We start from the raw sequence: 24,700 nt of genomic DNA on the forward strand, positions 1-24,700 counted from the left end.
TTCCAGCTCCGACAGTTGAGCTGACCTTTGGTCCAACCTTGATGTATTCGACTTTTTTGATTCAGACTTATTCTTCGCAGTCCTTTTTGTTCCTATCAGATATTCACTCACACCAAACCGATTGGCACATACAATAATCAACCATGTCTGAAGGGTAAATCAACCAGTTGTGATGCGCTGATCTATTAATGAGCTCTGCTGACAATTACCTCAGGACTCTTGCTTCGGCAGTCGCTATTCCTGACCCATCCAGCATACGTCAATCTACCGAAGTTCCTTCTAAACGCCGAAACCCCTCGATCACAGACCACGAATCCAAGCGCCGTCGACACAGCAGCCAAAGCGACCAGGCTTCCCACCCCGATCTACGCGTCTCTTTATCTGCCCCGCAGAACATGGAAAAAAGGCCAGTCCGCAAAGTTGGTCCTAGTGATGACCGCGACCGCAGTCGAAGACTGTTCGGCGGCTTACTAGGCACACTCTCTGGAACCTCAACGTCGGCATCGCAGAAGCGACGAGCAGATATCCAGAAAAGACAGCAAGAGAAACTGAAGTCCCAGGTTGACGAATTTGATAAACAGCGCAAAGAGCGTCGCAATCTGATCCGCAGAGCTGAGTCTCCGTTTTATGCGCGCGAAGCAGTAAGTTCATCTGGCTGAATCTGGATCTATTTACTATGGGATGAAACTTTGCTAATGGTATAACAGATGCGCACACGCCATGCCCAGCTGATTACTTCGGCACGTTTCATCAAGACTTATACACTACCTTCCTTGGTATGGCTCATCTGACCTCCCCCTGCCGTTCCGTTCTCGCGTATAACAGCTAACATGATCTTTTTACTCAGTTGTACAAACCGTATCAGCTACAACCCGCCGATAGACACCTCATTCAGGAACAAGTTAAGGATGCTGAGGATACTATTGCTCGTGAAGTTGCTGAATTCGATTCTCGATACCCGCCTGAATCTTTCCTTCCCCAAACTCTCCCCTCGGTGTCAGCCTTGACGTCTTCGTCTTCGCCCAAGACCAAGTCAAAAAATGATCGTGAGAATATGGAGACTATGGATACTACGAAGCCTTCTAATGTGCAGGCCATCAACGACGCGAATCGACCTACTGATGAACAGGCTGAACGCGACGATGACGGAAGCGAGGTCGTGGAGGACAACGAGGATACTGTGATATATTAAGAGCATTATATCTTTCCCAAGGTCAGTAGGTCCAACGGTCATGGCTGATTTGTTTTTTTTTTGTTTTTTAATGCTGTGGATCTGGGGAAATGCGGGAAGCCTCAACCGAGGTTCAATCCGGTATCAGCTGAGCCTCGTATTATTTTAATTGGAAGTAGACCTCGCCGGTATCGATAACCCTGTTCCATCAAATCAAACCACCTTTTTATTCTCAATTTCACATCTCACTTCTGGTCTGATTTTATACTGTAGTTTATTTCACGTGACATCTAATTCGCGGGGTTAAGAATAAATAAATTGGGTGCCCTGCTTCAACCACAACCTTGGTCTAATATGATATTCATACATTCGTGGATGATATAAGCTGAGAGACTCATAACCATGTCAACCGATAAGATTCTTGTAACAGGCGACAATCGCATCGAGTATAGATCCGCAAAAGTCAACGGCCGCACTTACAGCTATCTCCTCAGTCAGCCACGAGAATACAGAGCGACGATATTCCTGGTTAGCGACCGCTCAAATCCATTACTTTAGAAGTATGATAGAGCCCAAGCTAATCCAGATTCCAATTATCAGATCCACGGTTTTCCGGACATCTCCATGGGATGGCGGTATCAAATCCCTATGCTGGTGAACATGGGGCTGAGAGTCATTGCACCAGACTGCCTAGGTTATGGCCGTACAGTGAGTGTTTGAGTCTCGTCATAGATCTAAATATGAGATCTCACAGTGGGAACAGGAAGCCCCGGGTGATTTAAAGCTTTACTCACACAAGAGCTGCGCGGATGATTTGAAAGTGCTAGCCACACAGCTGGGGGAATCAAAGATACTCCTAGGCGCGCATGATTGGTAAGAACCCATATCATAAACTCAGTCCAGACAAATGTCTGATCTGTTTCATTTCGTGGAAGGGGTGCTTCCCTCGCCTATCGCATAGCCCTCTGGCATCCCGATCTAGTCAGCCACCTCTTTGCAGTCTGCGTACCGTATGCGCGGCCCCAAGCACGCTATCTATCCCTAGAAGACCTTGTGCAAACTGCGGCGCCGCACTTTGGCTATCAGCTGCAGTTCGCGAGTGGGGATGTAGAAAAGGTGATTCGTACTCGGGAGGAAATCAAACAGTTTCTGAGTGCGCTATATGGCGGTCGAACGGCGGATAAGGAGTTTGGGTTTGATGTTAAGAAGGGCGTTTTGTTTGACAAGGTGGGGAAGCTGATGCCATCAAGACTACTGAGCGTGGAAGTGAGTATTGGAGCTTTGTGAGTGAAGTGATTGATATTGATATTTTATTATTATTAGGAACTTGAGTATTACGCGGATGAGTTTATGAGGAATGGGGTCCATGGTCCGCGTATGTCTCGTCTCTCAACCAACTTTCTGTTTTTATGTGCTGATCAATATCATAGTGAACTGGTACCGTACTCGTGAAATCAACCACGAAGACGAAAAAGCCATTTTAGGCCGGCGGATTACGATCCCTGTGCTGTTCATCCAGGCACAGAGGGATAGTGCCCTTCCGATAGAACTGGGAAAGTCAATGACGAAGAATGTCCCTGATTTGACGATAAAGCGTGTTGATACTACTCATTGGGCCTTATGGGAGAAACCAGCGGAGGTGAATCAAATTATTGCTGGATGGCTGAATGATGTAGTAATTAGTGGGAGATCGGAGAAACTCTAAAACATCAGAATTGTTCATTATTTCGTGAGCTAGTCATAGCTATGAGTCAAATTGAATGTTTGCAGTATCATCCTGCAAGCAGTTGAAGCAAGCATAAAGTCGGGAATGACGAAATAAAGAGGGGAAAAAAAAGCTAGCGGGGTTGGTTGATATCGGCTGAGAGCTGAGACCTTTAGTTCTCAAAGACCTTGGTTTCAATGCTAACACCGGCCTTGTCCAACCGGTCAATATACTCCTGGCCCAGGGTAGCCGTAGTCACAATACCACAGCGAGAGACCTTCTTGACCTTCTCCTCTTCCGTAAGAATGACCATGGCAGCCTCTGCGATGAGAACACCAGTGAGCACGTACAAGGAGCCGTGGTAAGTCAGCTTTCCGAAGACTCGCTTTGGAGATGGAACATCCTGGTCGGCGGTTGCCACGGCATGGTACTCGATACGGTCATTCTTGGAGTCTTCCAGACGCGGGCCGGATCCAGGGGCGTATATAAACTTACGCACCACGGCGCGAACAGGTGGGAGCATCAGCAGCAACAAGCCAATGGAGATGGCGGCGTGGACGAAGAATCCCATGAGAGCATTACGAACGTACATCATCTGGCTAAAGTAGAAGCGTCGTCCATAAAGCTCTGGCATTAGAGTGCTGCTGCGGTGCACGATGGACATGTCGACCATGCCGTTCGGCGAGGTGGTTAGCGTGCCCAGGTCGCGGACGGAGCGCACACCTAGGAGTTTCTGAGCTATAGTAGTCTTGGGAATGTCCTTGGGTGGGGCTGATGCAGCCAGAACAAAAGGACTATTAGACTTGAGCAGTTCAGAGATCGGAAGCCAGTCAAAGATGCCCAGGACTGTGGCGAGGGTGCCACCACTTGCTCCTGAAGTCCTGCGACAAGAAGTTAGAATGTTGAAGAAAAATCTGTGTATGAAGGGGTCATACTTTATCTCTTTGGTGCAGCTTTCGATGAGACGAGTGGGAGTCGAGAATTCCTCCCGGATTCGCTTGACGAGGGCCCATGCCAGCATATCAGCCGGGGCACTCTCAATTCCAGTCGAATGGATAATCTATGTCATTGTTAGTGCCAGGAGAATATGAAGAATTGAGTATACAACTTACAATTGCACCGCTGGACTTGGCAGTTTCGTGGTACTGTTCAATCATCATCTTGACCCAGGGAGACTCTCCAGTACTGTCACGGCCAAAGTCAGTAAAAGGTCATTAAAATAAAGCAATCAAACTTACACGTCAAGGTAATGAGTTCCATTATTAGCACAGGCTTCGACAACAGGTGTAGAGTACAAGTGGTAAGGTCCGACACAGTTGATGATGAGTCTGGTCTTCTGGGCTAGCTCGTTCAATTCGGTGTCGTTCATCTGAACCACCAAGACAGCTTTAGTCCAGATTAGTAATTATCCATTGGAGAGAAACAATTGTTAAGGATATATACCTGGCTGGACACGATCCCCATTGATGGCCTTCAGCTCCTGGGCGATGGACTCCATCTTCCGAGCCGATCTGCCGGCGATGGCCCATTTAAGGTTGGTAGGATGGTTCTTTACGATATGCTCAGAAGTGAAGTTACCAGTGTAGCCGGTAGGACCCAGCAAAATCAGGTCAAATTCGCGTTCAAAAGCCATTTTGGAATTATGAATGCTCTGCAGATGTATATTCACGTAACGACTGTTCTGAATATTCACGAACCCGAAGTTGAGAAAAGGGTGATAGCTGTTGCAGAGGTGAATGGGATGTAGGGGAATTGAAATAAAATGACGAATCTATGGAGATTCCGAGAGATCCCAGGTTGCACAATGGGGGAAAGATGATCTGGCCGACAAGCATGTTGCCATGTTAACACACGTGACTGAGGAGTAAACCGAGATGCAGAAAATTAAATCAAAAATGCAGATTTCAAATCATTATTTCAAAATATGGAGATTGGAAATAAGATAAGATTATGAAACAAGAAATTTCAGGAAGTGAATAGTTCTTACAATATACTAGTCAGAACTAATGAACTTATGAGGTAGTTCTTCCTTAGCTCTATTTATTGATCAGTTCTAAGGACAGTAATTAGATATGGATGAAGGTACCCGTAGCTACTTGGACTATGACTCCATATCAAAAGTTTCTAGAGCAACTCTGAATCGTATACTTAGGTATTCGTGCATAGCGAATTCCAAAGTTTAAGCATACTAGATATCCGCCAGTTAGGGGTCTTGAGAAAGAGTTGAGGTTTGAAAGAACTTCGGCATCAAAAAAGAGCGATAACTACACATTTTAAGACTTGGCCACTTACCAGCTTTCCATCGGCTCATATGAAACATGACATCAATGGATGACATGGATGATTAAATGCCAAGAAGGACATACCTAGGTACGTACTCTGGCGGATCGAGCTAAGCGGAGAACTCCCCAGAAAAGGTAGAGTAACATCATTAAATGGGTATTAACCATGCAAGATTTATTGAAAATCCAAACATATTTCTTTTCTTTCTGAATTTATCATATACTGGCTTGGATATTCAACACAATATTATTTTGGATCTACACTAACCATCACGTGATAGGAAACATGTGAAGTAATATCACGTGACCACACACCGCCAAGAGTGAGCCCTAAGCGAGCCCACCCACAACCAATCTTCAAGGCTTTCTTCGGTCCGCTCGATACTCATCTTCAACATCATCAAGCCGCACAGCAGACAAGATGACCAAGCGCACTAAGAGTATGCTTAACCTCCCTTTTCATGATCGATTTTTCATTGATTTCCGATTACTGACGTTTTCTTTAGAGGTCGGTGTCACCGGTAAATATGGTGTCAGGTATGCTCAACATTCAATTCCCATCGCCCTCGCCCACGATCTCGAACGACTGTGATTTTTCGAAAATCAGCCAAGCAACAACAAACGCCTTCATATAAACAACGGATATTGACCAGATTTCCTCCAACAGATACGGTGCCTCCCTGCGTAAGCAGGTGAAGAAGATGGAAATCACCCAGCACGCCCGTTACGTCTGCACCTTCTGCGGAAAGAACACCGTTAAGCGCAAGGCTGTCGGTATCTGGGAGTGCAAGGGCTGCAACAAGACCGTCGCTGGTGGTGCTTACACCGTTTCGTAAGTTGCTTCAACAACTCTTGACCCAACCCACGTGAAATCTTGCGCACAAGAATGATAATATCTGGGAGAAATTGGTCGATACTCTCTGTTCTCACCCACATACTAACCGACTGCTATCATTTAGCACCCCCGCCGCTGCCGCTACCCGCTCGACCATCCGTCGTCTCCGTGAGATCGCTGAGGTTTAAAAATCTTGAATGATGGTTTCTTTTCTATTCTACGGTTACGTCTGAAATACCAAAAAATGAAAACTTCAGAATCCGAGGATTTATGACTACAAACTCTTATCTTGCACCACTTGCGTAATTCGATATGTCCATATGATCTTGATATGACTTCTACCGACATAGGCATCTGTCTGTCACCAGAAGTTTCAATTGCTCAGCTCGAAAACATCATACAGATGATGCGCAATTTGATGTCTTTTTGAGGTTGACAGATCTGGTTCACCGCTTCACATCAGTCCCAGGGTAGTAATTGTAGATACCTGGCTTGCTCTTCGGCCCTCCCCTCAGCTCCGATTTTCGCATTTTTCTTTATGTGCATTCCAGGCTTCCTTACTTTCGGTGCATGGATTCGTGGAGCCACTCAACCTTCATAGGTTCCTGATTAGGCCCACTTATGTACAGGACTTGGTGGAATCTCACTGAAACTGGCCCCCGTTCAGCTACCCGACCTCACATCCTAAAATCCCAGCATCCCAGTATCCTAGTATCACAGCATCCCAGTATCACAGCATCCTATTATCCTAACATCTTGTAAATATGATGACACGAGATATTGTAGCATTTGCCATGTACTCCGTACCTTTCCAGGGTCCAGTTGGATAGGGTACCCGTACTTCTGTACTTTCGGCATTACAGTGCTACGCAGTCTACGCTAGGCACAGTAAGGGCGCAGGCATGACTTTTTCATCACAGTAATATGTACTTCACAAACAGGGATCTTATGCTGTGCATTTGGTAATGAGTAATGAGTTAATTAATCAACGCAGGTGATTCGCCCTGTCACGTTGCCATTCTGTTTTGCGTTAGACTGGAAATCCCGGCCCACCTTCATAAGGCCCGGCTCTCTTCACCTCCCCACATCCTTTCCCTTTATACCGCTCTTCATGCCGCCAGTTATTCTTCAATCACTTGGCTTTATTCCTGCCCATGTCCGACACTTGCATAGTCTGTCTAGGAGACCTGGGCGAAAGCGCCAGTGATCCTATACCTGATAACGCTGTGACAACAGTCGAGGGGGATGAGGAGGACCCTAGTCAAATTGCCCAGTTGCTCCCTTGTGGTCATATCTTGCATAATAATTGCTTGAAGCCTTGGGTGGAGCGAGCTAACAGCTGTCCGATATGTCGTCGTAGTTTTAACATGGTCGAGTTGAGCGACCTGCCTGGTGGTAGGTCTACTATCGTCTACTATATATATATATATATACATATAGTGTTCCAAAGTTTCTACTTGGATATTCTCACCCTGTCAAAGAGTTTACTAATTTTTCCACTCGTGATATATATAGGTCCTGTTACTTCTTCCTATGCTGTCCAAGATCGGGTGCAAGTCGCTGAGATCGACCCTACGATGGTCACTGATTTCGAGTTGGAGGATCTCATCGACTGGCAGCCATGTACTATTTGTGGAGGACGTGATAACGAAGAAGTACTCCTTCTCTGTGATGGATGTGATGCCCCTTCGCATACATTCTGTATCGGGTTGGAGGAAGTTCCCCATGGCTCATGGTTCTGTGCACAGTGCGAATCTCAACAGGCACTTGCTCCGGCCCCAGGGGCTACTCCTCCTCGGCCTGCTCGCACTACTGACCGACGTACTCGCCGAACCCGGGCTCAGCAACGCCAAGCGCAGAGTCTCAACCAAATCAACTCACTGCACTGGGCTCGAGTCTGGCAGTCTATCAGGGACAACTTGCATCTGGATTTAGATTTTCCCTTTGATGATGACGTACGAACCTCGCAACAGCGTCGCCGGGATGAGGCCAACCAGCGTGAATTTCGATCCTGGCAGCGTCGCTTTGAAGTCGCCGAACGTCAGGGGGCCAATAATCGATTCCGTGAGACTGCCCGCGCATCTCTCTTCGATATCGACACGTCTAGACCCTCGCGCCCCCGAGTACCTCGAGAACCTACGCCAGAGCCGGAGTCTTTGGAGGAAATGCGAGCATGGAACGCCTTTGAAAGAGCGCGAGAGATTGAAAACAATCCAAATGCCGCTCGCAAACGCAAGGAACCTACAGCGTCACCCTCCCCTGAACCCACTGAACCCGAGCGGAAACTCAAACGCCCGCGTACGAGGCGGCCCCGAGAACTCGCCGCCATGGCTCAACAGAATGGTGAATCCTCCAGAGCTGCTGGTTCAAGTTCACGGCTCAACGGACAAACTGCAGGTGAGCCGAGCTTCTTATCCTCTCTTTTGAAAGAGGTGGATGAGGCTCCGAGCCGTATGACCTCTCTTGGACCATCGGCGCCTGCATCTGCTGCTCCTACTGACCAGGCATCCCCTGGACCTTCCTCGCCGTCTATCTCACCTTTTTCCTCCAATCGATCCTCCCCCTCCTAACATCCACCACCCCTCCTCCTCTTTCCCGCAGCCGACCAATGTCTCCCCTGCAACTCTCCTCCCCCGCTGAACCCTCTTCACCTCCCCCTTTCTCCCGAGCTGTCGTACTCCGGGACCCCTTCCCCGTCCATGAAAAATAACTCGCCCGGGTCGCATGATACCGTTCGGCCACGTTCCCGCCTTCCTCGTCTAGCTGGTGAAATGGCTAATTCTCGATCCTCCGAGAAGTCACCAAGTCGAGGACCCTCTTCAGCTGTGAAGTCTGCTATTCAGAAGATGGTCAGCGCAGCGTTGAAACCCCACTATCGGGAGAATACAGTGTCTAAGAATGACTACACAGAGATCAACCGCTCCATATCACGAAAACTTTACGCGCGTGTTGACTCCAGAGAAGCTCTCAGTGCCGAGTCGATCGACGATTTAGAACAGGCTGCAAAGCGTGAAGTTCAGAGGACTATCACCGCACTGTCAAAGGAGAGTAAAGGCAAACAGCCTGTTACATCTGATTCCGATGGTGAAATACGATGACTGCTTAATGACACGACCCCGGCATTTCCATGGCGTTTTCACCATTCTCATCAGAATATTGAATATTTTGGTTATTCTATTTATCAATATTCGTTGGCGTTTACTTCCCTGGAGGATCATTTTATTTTGGCTTGAGCGATATGTGTATTGGATTTTTTCTCTTTTTTCTTCTCATACCCTCCTATCACGTTGCCTTTTTGCTGGATGTATCATTTGTTTTCTTTTCCCTTGCCTTCTTGGGACCTTTTCAATGCCATTTTACTTTTACGAGCACTCATCTTGACGATGGTGACTCAAAGAAGCATTTCAATCCTCAAACTTTCCGCCCTTTGCGTGGATCTGTATCTGAGCTTCCTGATTAACTTGATACAGGTTGAAATGAGCCTGTGGCATTTGCAAGACTTGCCATCTGACCCCCAGTTCGATACCCCATTTGTCCAGTTCATCAATCAACCGAAAGCCACAAGATATCAGGAACCTATTCCATGCTTCTAGAAACAAGATATTTTGGCTCAGGTATTTGAATCCTGATGTGTTAACACTGATCTGAGCTCTGAGGACAGATCAACTTTAAGATTTGAAACTGGCTATGCCTTTTGTTATGAATGCTAAATACCTAGCCCTGGATGTAAAGACCAAATCTTTCGAGGTCTGAACTTTTGAGGTTCGCTTCTTCCACGTTTGATTGAATTGGCTGTCAGGCTATTCATTTTTTCGAGATTGCAGGTACACCAGACCGAGGATTTCGAGACACGATTATGAAAAGGGGCTAGAATGGATTATTACCCCAGTAAATTGACACTACCTAGGTAAACTGACTGTAAAGCTCAGTTGAGACGGAGTCTGCTATATGACCGGGTAGGTAGAATCTATCTTCAGCTCACGATACACATCTACTCTTAATAGACGTAGCTACAAATAGATCATCTAGCAGATTACTTTTAGTACCTAGGTTCACTTGTGCTGTCATCGCCATCACCCTAATTAGAAAATTTCACAGAACAGATATGTTGGGCCAGACAACTTGCCACTTGATTGCTGGATTATATCCAATCTCCCAGGGCTGGAGTTGGATATACAGTCTACTACTGACACTTTTCAAATCAGAAGGAACTTGCTTGCCATTCAGATATAAGTTCTTCTCATTTCCAAAGATCTAATCAGAAAATTTGGAAGTTACTATACTATATCCAGAAACTTTCATTTTCTAAAATTACCTAGCTATCACTGAAAATCTGTAGACAATTTGACATGTACAGTCTATTTTCTGGATCAACTCATGGCTGTCAGTAACCTTTGAACGGGTTTTCATTATCAGAAGGCTATAACGAATGACACGATAAGCTCAGAACGATCATGCTTATGAACATAACTAACGTATACCTAGTTTCCAATGAAACCCGAAAAAAATGCGCCAACTCATCACATCCACATCGCAACCACGAGAGCCAGAAGCAAAGAGGTCAAAGCTGCAGCCCCGACAGTTCGGAATTCAGAGTCTGCCTCAGAACTGGTCTTGCTGCCACCTTTTGGGAACTTGGGGACACGGGGGTCCCAGGCATCGCCACTGGGGGGAACATCAACTGTACAGTATCCTGCATTGCTGTTGCATCCATAACCACAGTGGGTGGTTGTGTTCCCGCACTTAGCCTTATTACCGCAACAAAGGCCAAATTTTGATCCCCAACAGGTGAAGTTCTTCCCACAAGTGCCGTCTTTCGAGTTTGTCTGCGTGAGGGGCTTTCCGGGGCCTTTCTTCTTGGGACCCCCCTTATCACGTCCATACCAGCTTGTATCATTACGATACCAATTATCACGTGGGTCCTGCAAACAGTCGCCAACGGTCACTGGGCGGAATCCGAGACGGAAGATCGTCTTTAGCATGTGTTCTGTGAGATTATACACAGTTTGTTCGTGAGCATCATGCGCGATGACCAACCAGGATCGCGTCAGAGGGTTAGCCGAATGCAAAGATTTGTCAAATATGTCCTTGGATCGCTGGATCAAAGCCGGGTCGTCATTCTTGTAATCGTCGGTATCGATATCATACAGAGTGATGTGATATCCCCAATCGCCCAAATCCTCCAGGCAACCATTGACACAACTTGAGTAAGGCGGACGCATGTATGTTGGGAAATATCCTAATATATTCCGCACAGCACCTTCATTTTTCTCCATTTGCTCACGGCGCTGATCCTGGGTAATCTTGCTCAAATCTTGGTGGGACCAAGTGTGACTGGCAACTTGATGACCGCTGCGCACCATACGCTCGATCATGCGAGCCCAGGGCAGGTCGGTGTCATCAATCGGGCCTTTACCGTTGTTGATACCGGTGACAAAGAATGTCGCGGGGGCGTGGTAACGATCGAGAAGATCAAGGAGATCGCCGGTGTATCTCGAGGGACCATCGTCAAATGTCAAGGCAACTGTGCCAGGCATCATGCATGAACGAATCTCCACGGGGCCATACGGAACTTGGCCGACGTGAGGCCGAGGAATATCCTTCGTGGGGGTACCTTTGGGGGTCTTGTGAGCGTCACAGTGCCCAAAGTTGATCTGGCAATCGGGGGAGCGACAGTGTGCCCTAGTCGTTCCGCAGAAGCCTTGCATTCGAAAAATGTCACTGATCATCTCATTTAAGCACATGTGAATATGACCTACCAGCACCAGAGCAGCAAGCATTGGGGGGACACAACATCAGGTGAGGAGGACCGCATCGGTAGTCAAAGACTTGACTGGTCATACCTGAAGTACTGTGATTTGCGAGCTGAATCTGGTCGGCATCAGGAGTAGGTTCATGCTGTTTCTCTGGTGGTAGACTGCCTGAAACTAGCGGGCTGGCAGCAGATAGGTTCACGATGCAAAGCAGTGCAAAGAGTGCAATAAAGCGCAAAATTGAATACAAACGCATCTGGAAAGCTTGGCAAATGAAATGATAAAAATGTGTGGTAAGTCTGCAATGCAACGAAACAAGAAGGGTGGAGGAAGAAGATTGAGCTATGGGAGGGCATGAAAGCAAAAGCTTGGAGAGCATGATGTCCAGATATGGAAGGAGCGAGAGTAGGAAACAGCAAGCTCATTTTTTGAAGCAAAATTGCATTGGCGGAAGCTAAGTATGGCCCCGGCTGATTTAGGGCTGAGCAGAAACTGAGTATTCCAGCATTTCAAACCTCTATAAAACTGAGAATAATGCCGTTGTATATAGCGTTAAATTGGGTATTAAATTCGTTTAATCTTAACGTCCGCTGTGCTTGAGAAGGGAAATGAAAGAGTGATTCCATGTATTGCAGATGATGAATCAGGCTCATTCAAAGGATTATTACAAGACGAGAGTCAATCAAAATCCTTACTGCCAACATGGAATCAGATGCAAACGAGTATAAGATACAAGGAAGAAAAATAAGGCACCGGGTATCTCAAGCGGCAGACACAAATGCATCATCGTGAAGAGGAATCGAATCACAAAACACCACCGGGTAAATTAATTTGCGCCTGTCGACCACCATCGAAGCCAGCGCTGTTCGGAGCTGTGCTAGCTGCACTCGGGTAAATATTGTCTGGATGAATCTTCCGCAACATGAACATTGGTTTTCGTCCTTCTCTCTCTAGTTGCTTGAAGAGAAGCAATGGCTTTTCATCTAGCCCTAGGCATCGTTCTTGATCCCCATAGACAATGTATAGTGCATAATCTTTCGGATCATTGTGAATATTGTATTTCCTGAGAGCGGCGGGAAGAACCTTGTAGCAAGGATCTTCCCAAGATACTCGGAATGACTTGAAGATTTCCACACTGGATGGCCCAGCACCTCGAGACTCAACTCGATGTGCTGAAGACGGGGTTTCAGTGCGCGCAGAAGGTGGTTGACTTGAAGTCGAGCGATCCCCTCGGGATGGCGCTCTTGATAATTCATCAGAATGTTCGTGTGCCAAACGACTGGCTGAACCAGGTTGGGAATATGATCGAGGATTGAGAGTCTGATGATGCGCTGATATGGTATTTGGGGAAGTTGGTGACGGAACTCCTGAAGAATGCTGTAAACCTCCATTCATGACTGTCAAATGAGAAGAAGCGGCGGTTGATGGATCCAAAGATGCTCCGTCATGGTGACTCCTGCCTTCATAGATAGAGGGGGGAATATGGGTTGGTGAGTTGTTATTCTTGGGCGTGGCTCCACCTGTATAGGTGCGTTTCGAGAAGGCCCTGGCCAGTTTTGAGGTTGACGAAGATGAAGGATGGTCCACGAGAGTGAGCTGGGAAGGTGAGGTGAGGGTGACACTATCACGATGGCCGTCCTGTCCCGAAGAATGGGAAGGCAGTGGGTGAGATCGGTCCTTGGCGATTCTGATAGCAGGAAGTATCTCTTCTCTTAGCCGCCGATAGTCCTCTGAAAGGCGACGCATCTCTGTCTCAACCACAAAAATCCTTTGGTCTCTAATTTGGATTGACTGAATCAACCTAGCAATATCGTCTTGAGTGGCGTTCTCATTCATGCTCTGATCGGCCGCTATCGATGAGTGTTAGAAAAAGAGGGCTTATTCATGAGGACAGGAGATCATACAAAGTGGAATATAGTGGTCGACGTCAAGGGGAATATCGTGCTTGACTTTGATTTCATAGACATTTTTCAAGATTGTCAGTCGATGTCCCACACTATTGATCCCCATTTCCTTTAGGTCATCGTGTTTTAACGCAATGAGCACATCACCCGCAATTACATTCTCTGTGCAAAGCCGATTGTTAACGATGTAACCAGTGAAACCCCATAGGGCAACAGGGAGTTGGCTCACCTCGAAACGATCCACAGTACTGAAGCAGACCAAGTGACGTCAAAAAGTCTACACAGTCGTCCACCGTCCATTCAGTTATGAGTGCTCGTGGAGTTCGGGGACCATCACTAGGATAGCCAAATTTGGTTGGCGTATGTTCGGAGGAAGCAATATCGGAGTCAATAGGAGATATTTCAGAATCTGTTTGCAGATGTGGGGAGACAATCACGCTGCGCTCATACTCGTCATCCGCATCATCAGAATCGATATCGTGGAAATTGGTGTGGAGTGACATTTTGAGAGAGTGTCAGTGAATAGTTGGTGAAAGAACAGAGGGAGCTCCCGTTCACAAGCCACAAAGTGGAAGGAAGGTCGTTATGATTTTGAGAGTTGACAATCAAAGATCGTAAAGGTATGCGGATGAGAGATCCTTAAGAGATGGTAAGGGCGGAGGATGAAAGGGCAAACCTGAGCGAGTCAGATAGACATGCGGAGGATGAAAAGCGTCGTTACTAGTAGTGTGTCCTGCAGCTGATCCGTGGAGACGCGAAGCGCCGGAGGATGAACCAAAGGTAGGCGCGGGAGCCAAAGCGGGGGAACCACTGGCGCAAGAAGTCCCAGTCTATTTGTGTGGGGGGTTTACGTTAGGGCTGAGAAAAACGTGGAATTCAGCATTCAGCAGAATTCAAGCGAGGGCTGGCGAAAAAGAGAATTGACAGATCGAGTCTGGGGAACTTGCAAGTGGATGAGCGTCGCAAATGGGAGAGATTCGATAGTGTGCACGTGACTGGGCCTGGACTCAAAGACGCTTAGGCCAATTTGGTCTTTCTTTTTACAACTCCTGATATCGGGCTGTTTTTTAATTTCATTGGTTCATCTTTGTAAATTATGCTTACTTATGAACCGAGATATGTGCCAGTATATGTCTTTGGATGAAATGTATCTCCATTCTGTTCTATCAGATTTAACAAAAAATAAAGTATAGGAACGTGCCGGACCACATCCCCACCTTTTTCCGTAATCTGTTTGAGGTGACTGGATCCCAAGTACGGTTATTTACTAAATTCATATTTTCTTGCCAAATAAACTTGGAGTCCAGATGAAGTCAATAGGGATGGTTTCCTTGGACTTCGGGAGGCAGAAAAGATGTAACAATCTTGGGAGCCATTCCTTGGAAGATTTTGACATCTAAAAGATCAAAATGACGAAGCTAATGCCCGACCAAAGCTTTCACTTAGTATCATAACCGTCACTGAAATCTGGAAGACAACCCTGGAGGCCATACCCGGGCATGCATACGGATAGCCCTATGTTTGGATCTATAAGTACAAGGATAAACAGTAAAACCGTCTCGGTCTGACGTCGATGCTCAGTCGAGAGCCTCACCTGTTCTTCTGAAGTTTCAAAAATCAAATTTAATAGTCGTTTGGAATTAAGAAATATCGATTTATTGAATAGGTTACCTAGGCAATATCAATCTCATATCTACTCGTACTCGTACTCACCGCCCCATCGCCTACACTCCACGCCGATTGGCCTGTGCGTCCCAATGAGGATAAATCGATTCTCCAATTTACCCATTGACATTCATATACTTCAACTTCCACTTTGAGTGGATGCTAATTAGTCCTAGTGTCACCAATGGGTAAATTCAAATAGCCCAGTGTCTCCTTCCCTGGCCTCGTTCCGTCCTCCTCTCCTCTCTCCCAACTCTCAAACTACCTCCGACTCCGTCTCCGCAATACGGATTTGGCTGATCATAGCTTCGAACATCTCACGGATCCCTTCAAAAGGTACATCTTGCTTGCCCTGGCTTGAACCAGATCACACTTGTTGTCATGCCTTAATATTGCATTGGCCTTTTTAAACTTGCAGCGCTAACTGAAAAATGCATGATCAGACTCCCGGCGCATTTAATATCGGACATGCCATCTTCCACCCCCACTGGTGGAGCCACTCCTGATGCTCTTGAATCCGATCTCCTGACGAAACTCTCCGCTACAAGTTCGCTTGAAGATTTGCAAGAGTCATTACTTGGCTCATTAAACCGCTGTGGTTGGACTGAGCGGATCACCGGCCTCGCCACCGAACTCCTCCGCGCCGGCCGCTGTGAGACCTTTGACGATGTGATGGACGCCGTCATTGCCTCTGCTGAGGGGAGATCACATCCCGCACTTGGTTCTAAACACTCTGCTGAACAGAATGGTGTCTCGGCGAACGGTACCAAAGACAAAAGCAATGGTACCAAGAAAGGCAAATCAACCGGGGCCAACAATCCAGACGGCCCTTACGACCCTGCCAAATACATTGAAGATGTTGATGTACGGATACCTGAGGCCGTGGTCGACGAGGGTGTCCGTGGATTGAAGGACATCCTCCGTGAAATGGTTGACCTTGAGGACGAGGAGAAGTCCTAAATAACGACTCTTGCATGGCGGCGCATGTTTTCTTCCTTTGCTTTTTGTCCTCTATTACATTCCACATCTTTACTTAACTTTCGTCCAATGTTCAAATACATGCTAACTACTAGTAGCAGTCATTCCCTTCAAGTTTGTTAGTTACCATCGTATAACAAGAATCCTTGAGAAGTCTAATCTCAAAAACTTCATACATATAACAACTCAGAATTTGGTTTATGCTGAAGTGTTAGATGGTGCAGATGTGATGGTCAAATCATGTTCTTTACTTTGTAAGCTATACCTTACTTCCAGAGCTAGGAGTAAGAACATCTTGATGTGGGTAGTAAGTATATAGGTTAGTTAGCTCAAAGGCTTGATGCCTGGTCTGTAGCTGGACTAGAACGTCTGTAGTTTGAGGGATATACAAAAATATCACGAGGTCAATCGCCAGTGCCTTTGGGTTGAATTGGTAGGTGAACAGAAGATAATCTTCCTAAAAAGAATGCAGAAATGGGTATAATAATAGCACAGTAATAAACTCCAAGAAGACGAGTCATAAGAAGGAATCATAAATCAAATGGAAAGAGAGGCAAAAGGTGAAGAGCTCATCCGATTCCCAAAATCACTTTCGTACCATCTTAAGCAACGGTGCAATCCGCGCATTCCGACTCAAACCAACCCGATATGGCACTTTGCTAGTCGACATGATGGGACTGTACTTGGACGGTACTTTACGTGTGGTACCAGTTCCCGACTCATTGGTAGATTGTTCCAAGGGCGTCTGTGGAGGGAGCTCGGATGATTTTGTAAGAGCAGTTAATTCTGGCTGTGAAGTTTGATAATTGCTGGTAGATTTTGTTTCTTGCTTTGATTCTGTATTTTCGATTAATATGGAAGCTTGAATAGCGGCCGGTGCTGTTGTCTGCTCTTCCGGTGCTTGGGCAGGCTCAGGTTCGGTTACATCGGCTGTCTTGCGTTTACGTCCTCGTTTTTTGGGCGGGGGCTTTGCTTCAATGGTAGCTGGAACTGAAGAGATCGTGGCAGGAATACTCGGGGTTGGATTCTCGGACTCAGCAGCCTCTGTATTATTCGTAATTTCTTCCAGTGGTCTGGACTCTACCCAGATGACATCGTCATCTATAACCTCTTTCCGTGATTTCTCGAGCACAGCAGAAGCAGTCTTGCTCCTTTTGACCCCTTTCTTCCTTGGAGCCTTTGGAGCCTTCTCATGCTCTTTATCAGGCTCCTGGGGGAGCTCTAATGCATTATTTTTCCGGCTGGGAGGAACCACGACTGCGGGCTCAGCAGCGCCATTGGCAGGAACCTCAGGAGATACAGTCATAGCAAGCTCGTCATCATCGTCATCTTGCGGAATGGCTTGTTTCCTTGGACGCCCGCGGCCCTTCTTTACGCTAGATACCTCCACAACCACGACAGGCATCGAAAGCTCATCGTGGAGTCCACCTGGTGAATGCGGACAGATCGTGCCTGGGCTACCATTATGGCTCTTCGATCGTTTCAACGGCGACGCGACAGAAGATGACGGCTCTGTATCATGTGGAGAATTCATTGTTGGATTGAACGTCTTTGACTGCTCTAATGGCTTTTGCAAGTAGTTGGTACCTGAATTCAAGTTGACATGAGTATACGTTGTTGTCATTTTCTCGGATGTTGCGCCTAAGGGTGAGGCGATGCTGTTCGATGTAGCGGGTATGCTATAGTCGTAGGCTTGGTGGGCATGAACTGATTCAATAAGCTGTGTGTCTCCACCTTCCCTAAATGGATCGATGGCATGGTTCAAAATCACATTGAAACTGCTAGCCATTTGAATCGTTGGCTGGATCTGATAGTTTTGCGTCGTGGGGAATGATCCTGGCTGGGAGATCTCGCTAGGATATGGCGTTGTTGAAGGGAGATGGCCTGCACTGGAGCCGACATCGTCGAAAAGTTTCTGTTGAGCCATTCCAATTTCCCTCATCATGGGACCTTCACTAATGTCAGTAGATTGACATTGGAGAATGACCGGGCATCTGATAGTGCAGTGCATTGGTCTGGAACGCACCAATTGATTCGGCCCCACCTTCATTGACCGAGGGAATCCATCTTGCCTCCAAGCGTTGCTGGGAAGCAGTAATTGGTTCAAACCCTTCTTGTGACTGCAGGAATTGATCGAAGTTGACGCTCAGCTGTTGGCTGGCATTGTGGGAAGGCTCGATTGGGTAATCTGTTTGATACTCTACGGGTTGATTTTCTTGCGTTGGAGAGTAGTTGTGGCCCTGTAGTGGATCGGTTGATGTTGGAAAGTCATCTTCAATGAGGATCTCCTCGTCATCGGAGTCCTGAATGATGCGGTCCCAGCTCATTCTTACTGATATCGCGATGCTCAGAGAGAAAAAGACGAGCTTATCGACGCGTTTCTTAGAACACAGTCGCGGGCCCACGTGATGATAAGAGCCAAGTATGAATTAATTGAAGTGAACATTCGGACTTTGAATTTATTTCCAGACTGGGTAAGTCTAGCAGTGGTGATTCCAATCCCGGAGACTACGTTCTCTAATTCAAGATTCAAAAATCTTCAATTTTGAATATTCATCATTCATAGCAACAGGCTCAGAAGAGAGCTACGGGTTTGGATTCAACTGTCATGATTCATTCTATTTGGGTATCAGGACGCGACCAGAGTTAACGAATATTGACTTATTAAGCCACAATTTGCTCGTCGACTGCGGCAAAGACGAAAGGTACCAGGGTAGTGAGATGTGGACCGATTTTCGCCGAGTTATTCTTGGCAATAGCTCCAACAGTTGCGATCAACTGGCTGCGCTGTACAGTGGAGATAGCAGGTGATGACAAGGACTTTGATAGATGGGCCAGAAAGTCGGCAAGTTGCTTGTCAGAAAAGAACTGTACCAAAGCCGACAAAGCTGTGAGCGCTCGTTTGGTGACCACAGTCCCTGATGTTTCGTTATTGATAATCTCAACGACAGGTGTTGTCAGGGAGTCCAGCTCTTCTTTCTTGAGGAGTGGTCCAAAGCAGGCGATGGTTGCAATAAGCACCTCGAGAGCGTCGCTACGGAATCCCTTTGAGGGATCCTTAACCAGCATGCCGTGTTCACCTGAGCCAGTCAGCTTTGGCAGGAGAGCTTCGCAGACTACTTTATATGCTTGGAGGGTGGCATCTGGCGCAGGCTGACCGATTTGAGGACGGGGGAGACTCTCGATAACGGTGCGTAAGGCAGTGCTGTAGAGGCTATCGACGGAGGAGGATGTTGTCAGATCGGCCAATCGTTGAATAAGAGGGAATATAGTGGTGATAGTCATTCTGGGAGCCAATGGAGCGAGACTGTACCCGTCGTATCAATGATTAGTGTCATATTAGTTAAAGTAGGAAAATTAAGGTGCTTACCATTCCAGTGCTTGGTTTTGTACATCACCATTCTGGTCTTCTAAAGCTTTGATAATTCCGTGATAGAGGATAGTTGATGTATCACGGTCTGTTGTGAGAAAGTTCGACGTGGGACTTCGCATAAGGGTGGACAGGTCGTTCAAGGCCATGTATCGAAGATCAGCATCGGGATCTCCCAACTGGTACACATGCTTATTGATAAGCTCCTTGATAGAGTTTTGTTCTGCCATCGACATGATTGCAATTGGAAAATTTATTAGAAAACTGGGAAGAAGGATGGACAAGGAGGGAAAAACGAACATGACGGTGTTTGATCAGTATTCTGCCGGTATTAACCCACCGCCTTATATCACCGCCAATCGAATATCCGCGGTAGTATGCACATCGCGTTGAACTTATAATAATGCGCAGGCCGTAAATAGCAACTACCTAGGTATATTCTATGTGATTTCTCTTGGTTTATGATATTCGGGAGCAATTATCGGTATGTGAACCAACAGATACTGCAACGTAGGAGCTGCCCAGGTCCCATCGTTTAATTTTCAGTTAAAAGATATTAGAGAAAGATTTGAAGCATCTATTCCCAGCTTGCTTTGGGTAATGATTTAGCAGATATTCTGGTCAAACTAATGACCTCATGATACTGGCCTACCTAGGCAGGACCTACAAGTGTGACATCTAGACTTTAGATTATATAGCGACATCCTGAACTGCTTCCACCTTACTCTCACCTTACTTTCACTCAAGTTTAATCATCACCTTGTGCAATGGTGAGCACCCAAAATCCGAAATCGGTATATTGTGTTCTTCGCATCCGGTAGACGAGAATCTGAGATCGGCCTAGCAAGTTACTCAGATCAGGACAAGAATGACCAATGTAGGCCACCTACACCACACGGGCAACTGATATCATCTGTTCACCGTATGACTATAAACTATGACCTACGAACTGGCTATCTGCAACCTGTCGATTCACTAAACACAAGTCACCAATTTGCGTCAATTTCGGTACAGACTGAGGAACGTGTGCGTTGCGCGTTACGATGCTTTCCACTTTCTCAATTTTAACTCATGTCCAGGATATAAAGTGTATGCTTTTTCATTTTAACTGAATCCTGACTGAAATTGTGCGCATCGCAATTTTCAACAGTTTCAGCAGATATCATGGCTATCAAGTGTGACCGATCTCTCAAGTATGAAGTATCTCCTGTATATAAGTGCGTACTTTTCTCAATATCAATGGATCCTGATGAATATCTCCTCATTGCAGTCTCCAATGATGTCATATGTATAAAGTACGAGATATAAAATCCGCACTCTTAATCAACTTCAATTTTTCCTAAATATCAAGAACTTGTTTATCGGATCAATAGCATTAGCTAATGGACAACATTTCTCTCGATTATGACTGGGGTATAGAAAGCACAGCCCCTTTTTAGTATATATCATCTTTAACCGAGCTTTTACTAACCTCAAACCTCTCACAGATAAGCCAAGATGACCTTCCGTCTCCATAACTTTGGGCGAGAAGTTCAAGTTGATGTTACTCACTCAGCTGCTTTCAGCCTACTCATGATTGGATGTTGAACTTCTCACACTACATTCATCTGCCTGCCTGTCCAGAATTGAGTGTTGTTAATGCCTGCTCCATGCCACCCCGCGAGCGCACGCAGAACGGGAATTGATCTGCAACGCTCTTTCACTTAAATTACGCCCAGTTGGCTCTCAGATTGAGTACATGGGCCAAATCCCGAGCAAGGTGCTGCCGTTGCAAATAGCACACAAAATCCTCCCTATCCTAAGGGATTCTGGTCTGAGCAAGCATTCAGAACATTTATTGGAGAGAAAGATACCCCAAACAATATCGAGTTCGATGGGGTACTCATATTTCCTTTTGAACTGACCAAAGTCTTGAACTAATAGGCCGTTCTGTCCCGAGTGAGCGCCATACCTTCAACATATTTGAGGTGGACGATACCTGCGCATGTTGGCAGCAGCTATGGAGGATCCCTGTCTAAGCAATAGTAGCGATTCAACCATCTGCTGACATCACTGCTTCTGGGCACATTTCATTCACTGGAAGCGCACACGCATCAAGGCTTTATCGCAGCATTTGCAACACTCTGCCCCAGAACAGCACAAACCAGCTTTGTCGATGACTTCGCTTCCTCATGGGCCATCAACCTCTTATGCTCAGTCGTTGATTCCTTATCTCACCTGTCTGTCTTGAGACATCCACCGCACAGCTTTCAGAGTCAATGACTGCATAGACAATATGGCAGACGATTTGATGGAAGCAATCCTGCAAAGACCATTACGTGTTCTAAGCAGGGAAACAAATGCTTGTTTTTCTCGTTGACAGTGTGGTTCTCAAATTGCTTTCGCACGCGGAATGCTTCGATAACGTGGAGAGGGGAAGCCAGCTAAGAAGTCCTAAGGGACAGACAGGCAACGTATCAAGAAGAGGTCGCGAGCACCGGCTTATTTGCCCTCCACGAATGTCTCCTGCCACATTTGAAATGATGTTCAAACCTCTATACAAAATCGGAAACAAAATCTATACATTTTCATCTTCTCTACTATTGCAAAGCCCCTAGCATAGCATGTAAATCATTGATATATTCGTTTCAGAGCATCAGTCAAAACAGGCTAAAAGGATAAGCGGCAAGGAGGTCAGTAGAAATTGAGCAGAAGAGCCGAAAAGTATGAATAAACACAGAAGAAGTAGACTGTGTAGGAGTCGGGCGGTGCCACATTGTCAATATCAAACCGTATCAAGCTTAACCAGTCGCCAAATACCCAAACCTCATGATCGTCGTTGTCACAATCATGCTCGTATCCATACTCGTACAACATGAATGCATGTTGAGGTTCGTCGTTGCATAGTTTCAGTGTATATCAACGCTTTCACAATTTAAACCAAAACATCTCAACCCACTCAATCCCTCCATATGTGTAGATATTAAATAAGCGGGGGAGTTTTCTCATCCCGCCGTATATGAGATCGATCAGTGACAATAACAAATCGATAAAAGTAGAGACAAGAAAGGACCCGTCACTGTGACCAACCTAAAGTTGATGTTTCATTGAATGGGGGAAATTTAAGCCTTACGGCTACGTGTCCGGGGACCGCGCTGCTCAAGAACAGGTTCAGGTTCAGGCTCACCGTTGATGAGGACCTGGGGAGCCTTGTTTTCTATGCCAGTGGCCACAGCTACGTCGGTCTTGGCCTCGGCTTCTTCTTCGATCTCCTCTTCGTCATCACTGCGTTCGTCCTTGGTGATGTTGTTGAAGACGTAGTTGGCCAGAATGCGCAGGATCAGGAAGAGCCAGAAGAGGTTGACAGCCTGCAGACTGGCCAACAGACCAAATGTGATGTACTGACTGATCCAGCACTTGTACTGCTGCGTCTCCCAGTTCAACTCGAAGGGTCCGACAGTACGGAACTCGGTCAGTACGGCCCAGAGAATCTTGAGGTTGAGGAAATGACGGAGGTAGATCCACATGCCCACGAAGGTAGCGAAGTACGGGATGGTGATGTACGAATCTAGGTAGTTGAGGGTCTTGGAAGTCGCGAGGAAAAAGTCCGAGATGTCGTGAGTAATATACACGGCAATACCCATGTAAGTGAAGTGGAAGCGGTAGCTCAGCGCAATCAATGCCAGAGTGATGATATGGTGTCCCACCAACTCCTTAAAATCTTTGCGGGGCTTCTCAAGCTGCAGCATGAGCACAATGGCCTGCTGGGCCCAGTAGCTCGCCTCTAGAAGGTAGTAAGCCTTGAAGAAGGGCTCGTGCTCGCGGTGTGGGAATCCCTCAAACATCGCGGTGGTGTTAAAGTACCAGATGTCCGATCGCTTCATGACGTACAATCCGAAGGGTCCAAAGATACCAAAGTAGATCGCGGTGTATACCTGTTCCATGAATCGAGCGGTCTTGCCGCGGCCGCGGATACCTGCGCGTACGGCCAATGGACGGATGACCTGCTGCATCATGAACTCGCGGGTGAAGGATAGAACGACAGTATAGAAGGCCACAAAGGCGATGTCCTTTTTACCCTTGCCGTACATGATAGGTCCACCGGGGGTTTTGGGCGCCTGGGGATACGACAGGAAGATGGCGCTATGCATCGGGTTCGACGGTGTCGGGTTGATGGCATAGAGAGCTAGCAGGAAGAGCAGGACGAGCAGCGGAAGAAGCCATGTGTATTTCAGGCAAAGGTCTGCAAAACGATGGAGGAGTGAGCGACGACGATGATGACGCTTAGTTTGTGTCTTTGCGGGTAATTGAGTATCGAAATGCTGATGCGACGAGGTGCGGCGTGAGTACAGACAGCTGCGGAGCCTCCTTCTGGGTCTGCTGGGACTACATACCTTGAATGTTGGCTCGATCGGGCTCACATCGTTCATGGTGGACATCGCGGGGGCGCTAGTATCACCACGAATGTCGACGCCGAGTGTCGATCCACCACGAGGGCGAACCATGATGGGCAGAGAAGAGATGAATTATCTCGAGGAATTGATGTGTGGACGTGTTCCACTCACGTGCGTTCGGGAAGGAACAGGAAAAGGAAGGAAAGATTGAAAAAGAGAAAAGGAAGTATTGACAGAAGTGGATGGTCTCTCTTTCTTGGCTCAATCCCAACATTGAACTTTTTTTTCTTTCCGAGTCTGTCTTCCTGTCCCCCTATTTGTCGTTACGTAGTGCTCACCCCTTGAGACTCCACTTTTGTCATATCCACCACCATTAAGTCTTATGACGATAACTGTGTATAAATTGAGAATATGGCAGTATTGCTGAAGGCTATGCCTAATGTTAACTCTTCTTAAGAAGCTTGTATACTTTACTTTCGTGTAACATACCATTAAGCCGAGAATGCTCAGTCAAGAACTTGAACATTGCATCATAGGGTGCCACTATACCAAAGTCCATCATCCATGGATCCATATAGCTTAGCTATCTAGGTCCGGAGAACCTTCATCACTTGACAAGGTACAGAAGTAGGTAACTCATATGATTCAATTGGCCTGAGAATTG

The 24,700-nt window shown here is 46.7% G+C and overlaps 11 protein-coding genes across 11 annotated transcripts; 5 read left to right on the top strand and 6 right to left on the bottom strand.

Annotated features, from left to right (window-relative positions):
• Positions 1–143: 143 nt before the first annotated feature.
• On the top strand, positions 144–1,192 carry N7495_006428 (pinin family protein; the record flags this gene model as incomplete). Its single annotated transcript, XM_057209079.1, has 4 exons — positions 144–154; positions 215–641; positions 708–776; positions 848–1,192. The coding sequence occupies 4 exons, from the start codon at positions 144–146 to the stop codon at positions 1,190–1,192; spliced, it is 852 nt and encodes a 283-aa protein (XP_057062853.1).
• Positions 1,193–1,573: 381 nt separating this feature from the next.
• On the top strand, positions 1,574–2,876 carry N7495_006429 (alpha/beta fold hydrolase; the record flags this gene model as incomplete). The annotated part of the gene is made up of 6 exons (XM_057209080.1): positions 1,574–1,699; positions 1,772–1,879; positions 1,935–2,044; positions 2,107–2,437; positions 2,495–2,546; positions 2,602–2,876. The coding sequence occupies 6 exons, from the start codon at positions 1,574–1,576 to the stop codon at positions 2,874–2,876; spliced, it is 1,002 nt and encodes a 333-aa protein (XP_057062854.1).
• Positions 2,877–3,048: 172 nt separating this feature from the next.
• On the bottom strand, positions 3,049–4,509 carry N7495_006430 (saccharopine dehydrogenase family protein; the record flags this gene model as incomplete). Its single annotated transcript, XM_057209081.1, has 5 exons — positions 3,049–3,757; positions 3,812–3,936; positions 3,989–4,061; positions 4,115–4,262; positions 4,320–4,509. 5 exons carry the CDS (start codon positions 4,507–4,509, stop codon positions 3,049–3,051), a joined length of 1,245 nt encoding a protein of 414 aa, XP_057062855.1.
• A 1,070-nt stretch (positions 4,510–5,579) lies between these two features.
• N7495_006431 (60S ribosomal protein eL43) lies at positions 5,580–6,181 on the top strand (the record flags this gene model as incomplete). Its single annotated transcript, XM_057209082.1, has 4 exons — positions 5,580–5,598; positions 5,665–5,695; positions 5,826–5,990; positions 6,118–6,181. 4 exons carry the CDS (start codon positions 5,580–5,582, stop codon positions 6,179–6,181), a joined length of 279 nt encoding a protein of 92 aa, XP_057062856.1.
• Positions 6,182–7,360: 1,179 nt separating this feature from the next.
• Positions 7,361–9,091, top strand: N7495_006432 (putative PHD and RING finger domain protein; the record flags this gene model as incomplete). The annotated part of the gene is made up of 3 exons (XM_057209083.1): positions 7,361–7,388; positions 7,509–8,444; positions 8,595–9,091. 3 exons carry the CDS (start codon positions 7,361–7,363, stop codon positions 9,089–9,091), a joined length of 1,461 nt encoding a protein of 486 aa, XP_057062857.1.
• Positions 9,092–10,513: 1,422 nt separating this feature from the next.
• Positions 10,514–12,002, bottom strand: N7495_006433 (chitin deacetylase CDA6; the record flags this gene model as incomplete). Its single annotated transcript, XM_057209084.1, has 2 exons — positions 10,514–11,694; positions 11,753–12,002. The coding sequence occupies 2 exons, from the start codon at positions 12,000–12,002 to the stop codon at positions 10,514–10,516; spliced, it is 1,431 nt and encodes a 476-aa protein (XP_057062858.1).
• A 548-nt stretch (positions 12,003–12,550) lies between these two features.
• Positions 12,551–14,153, bottom strand: N7495_006434 (adaptor protein STE50; the record flags this gene model as incomplete). The annotated part of the gene is made up of 3 exons (XM_057209085.1): positions 12,551–13,596; positions 13,651–13,812; positions 13,880–14,153. The coding sequence occupies 3 exons, from the start codon at positions 14,151–14,153 to the stop codon at positions 12,551–12,553; spliced, it is 1,482 nt and encodes a 493-aa protein (XP_057062859.1).
• A 1,630-nt stretch (positions 14,154–15,783) lies between these two features.
• On the top strand, positions 15,784–16,275 carry N7495_006435 (uncharacterized protein; the record flags this gene model as incomplete). The annotated part of the gene is made up of 1 exon (XM_057209086.1): positions 15,784–16,275. One exon carries the CDS (start codon positions 15,784–15,786, stop codon positions 16,273–16,275), a length of 492 nt encoding a protein of 163 aa, XP_057062860.1.
• A 604-nt stretch (positions 16,276–16,879) lies between these two features.
• On the bottom strand, positions 16,880–18,620 carry N7495_006436 (uncharacterized protein; the record flags this gene model as incomplete). Its single annotated transcript, XM_057209087.1, has 2 exons — positions 16,880–18,243; positions 18,320–18,620. 2 exons carry the CDS (start codon positions 18,618–18,620, stop codon positions 16,880–16,882), a joined length of 1,665 nt encoding a protein of 554 aa, XP_057062861.1.
• A 337-nt stretch (positions 18,621–18,957) lies between these two features.
• On the bottom strand, positions 18,958–19,899 carry N7495_006437 (uncharacterized protein; the record flags this gene model as incomplete). Its single annotated transcript, XM_057209088.1, has 2 exons — positions 18,958–19,600; positions 19,664–19,899. The coding sequence occupies 2 exons, from the start codon at positions 19,897–19,899 to the stop codon at positions 18,958–18,960; spliced, it is 879 nt and encodes a 292-aa protein (XP_057062862.1).
• A 2,865-nt stretch (positions 19,900–22,764) lies between these two features.
• On the bottom strand, positions 22,765–24,147 carry N7495_006438 (uncharacterized protein; the record flags this gene model as incomplete). Its single annotated transcript, XM_057209089.1, has 1 exon — positions 22,765–24,147. The coding sequence occupies one exon, from the start codon at positions 24,145–24,147 to the stop codon at positions 22,765–22,767; it is 1,383 nt and encodes a 460-aa protein (XP_057062863.1).
• Between the last annotated feature and the right edge of the window lie 553 nt (positions 24,148–24,700).

Source organism: Penicillium taxi (genome assembly GCF_028828555.1).
Source record: "Penicillium taxi strain IBT 34144 chromosome Unknown utg000004l_segment0_segment0, whole genome shotgun sequence".
Lineage (NCBI taxonomy): Eukaryota > Fungi > Ascomycota > Eurotiomycetes > Eurotiales > Aspergillaceae > Penicillium > Penicillium taxi.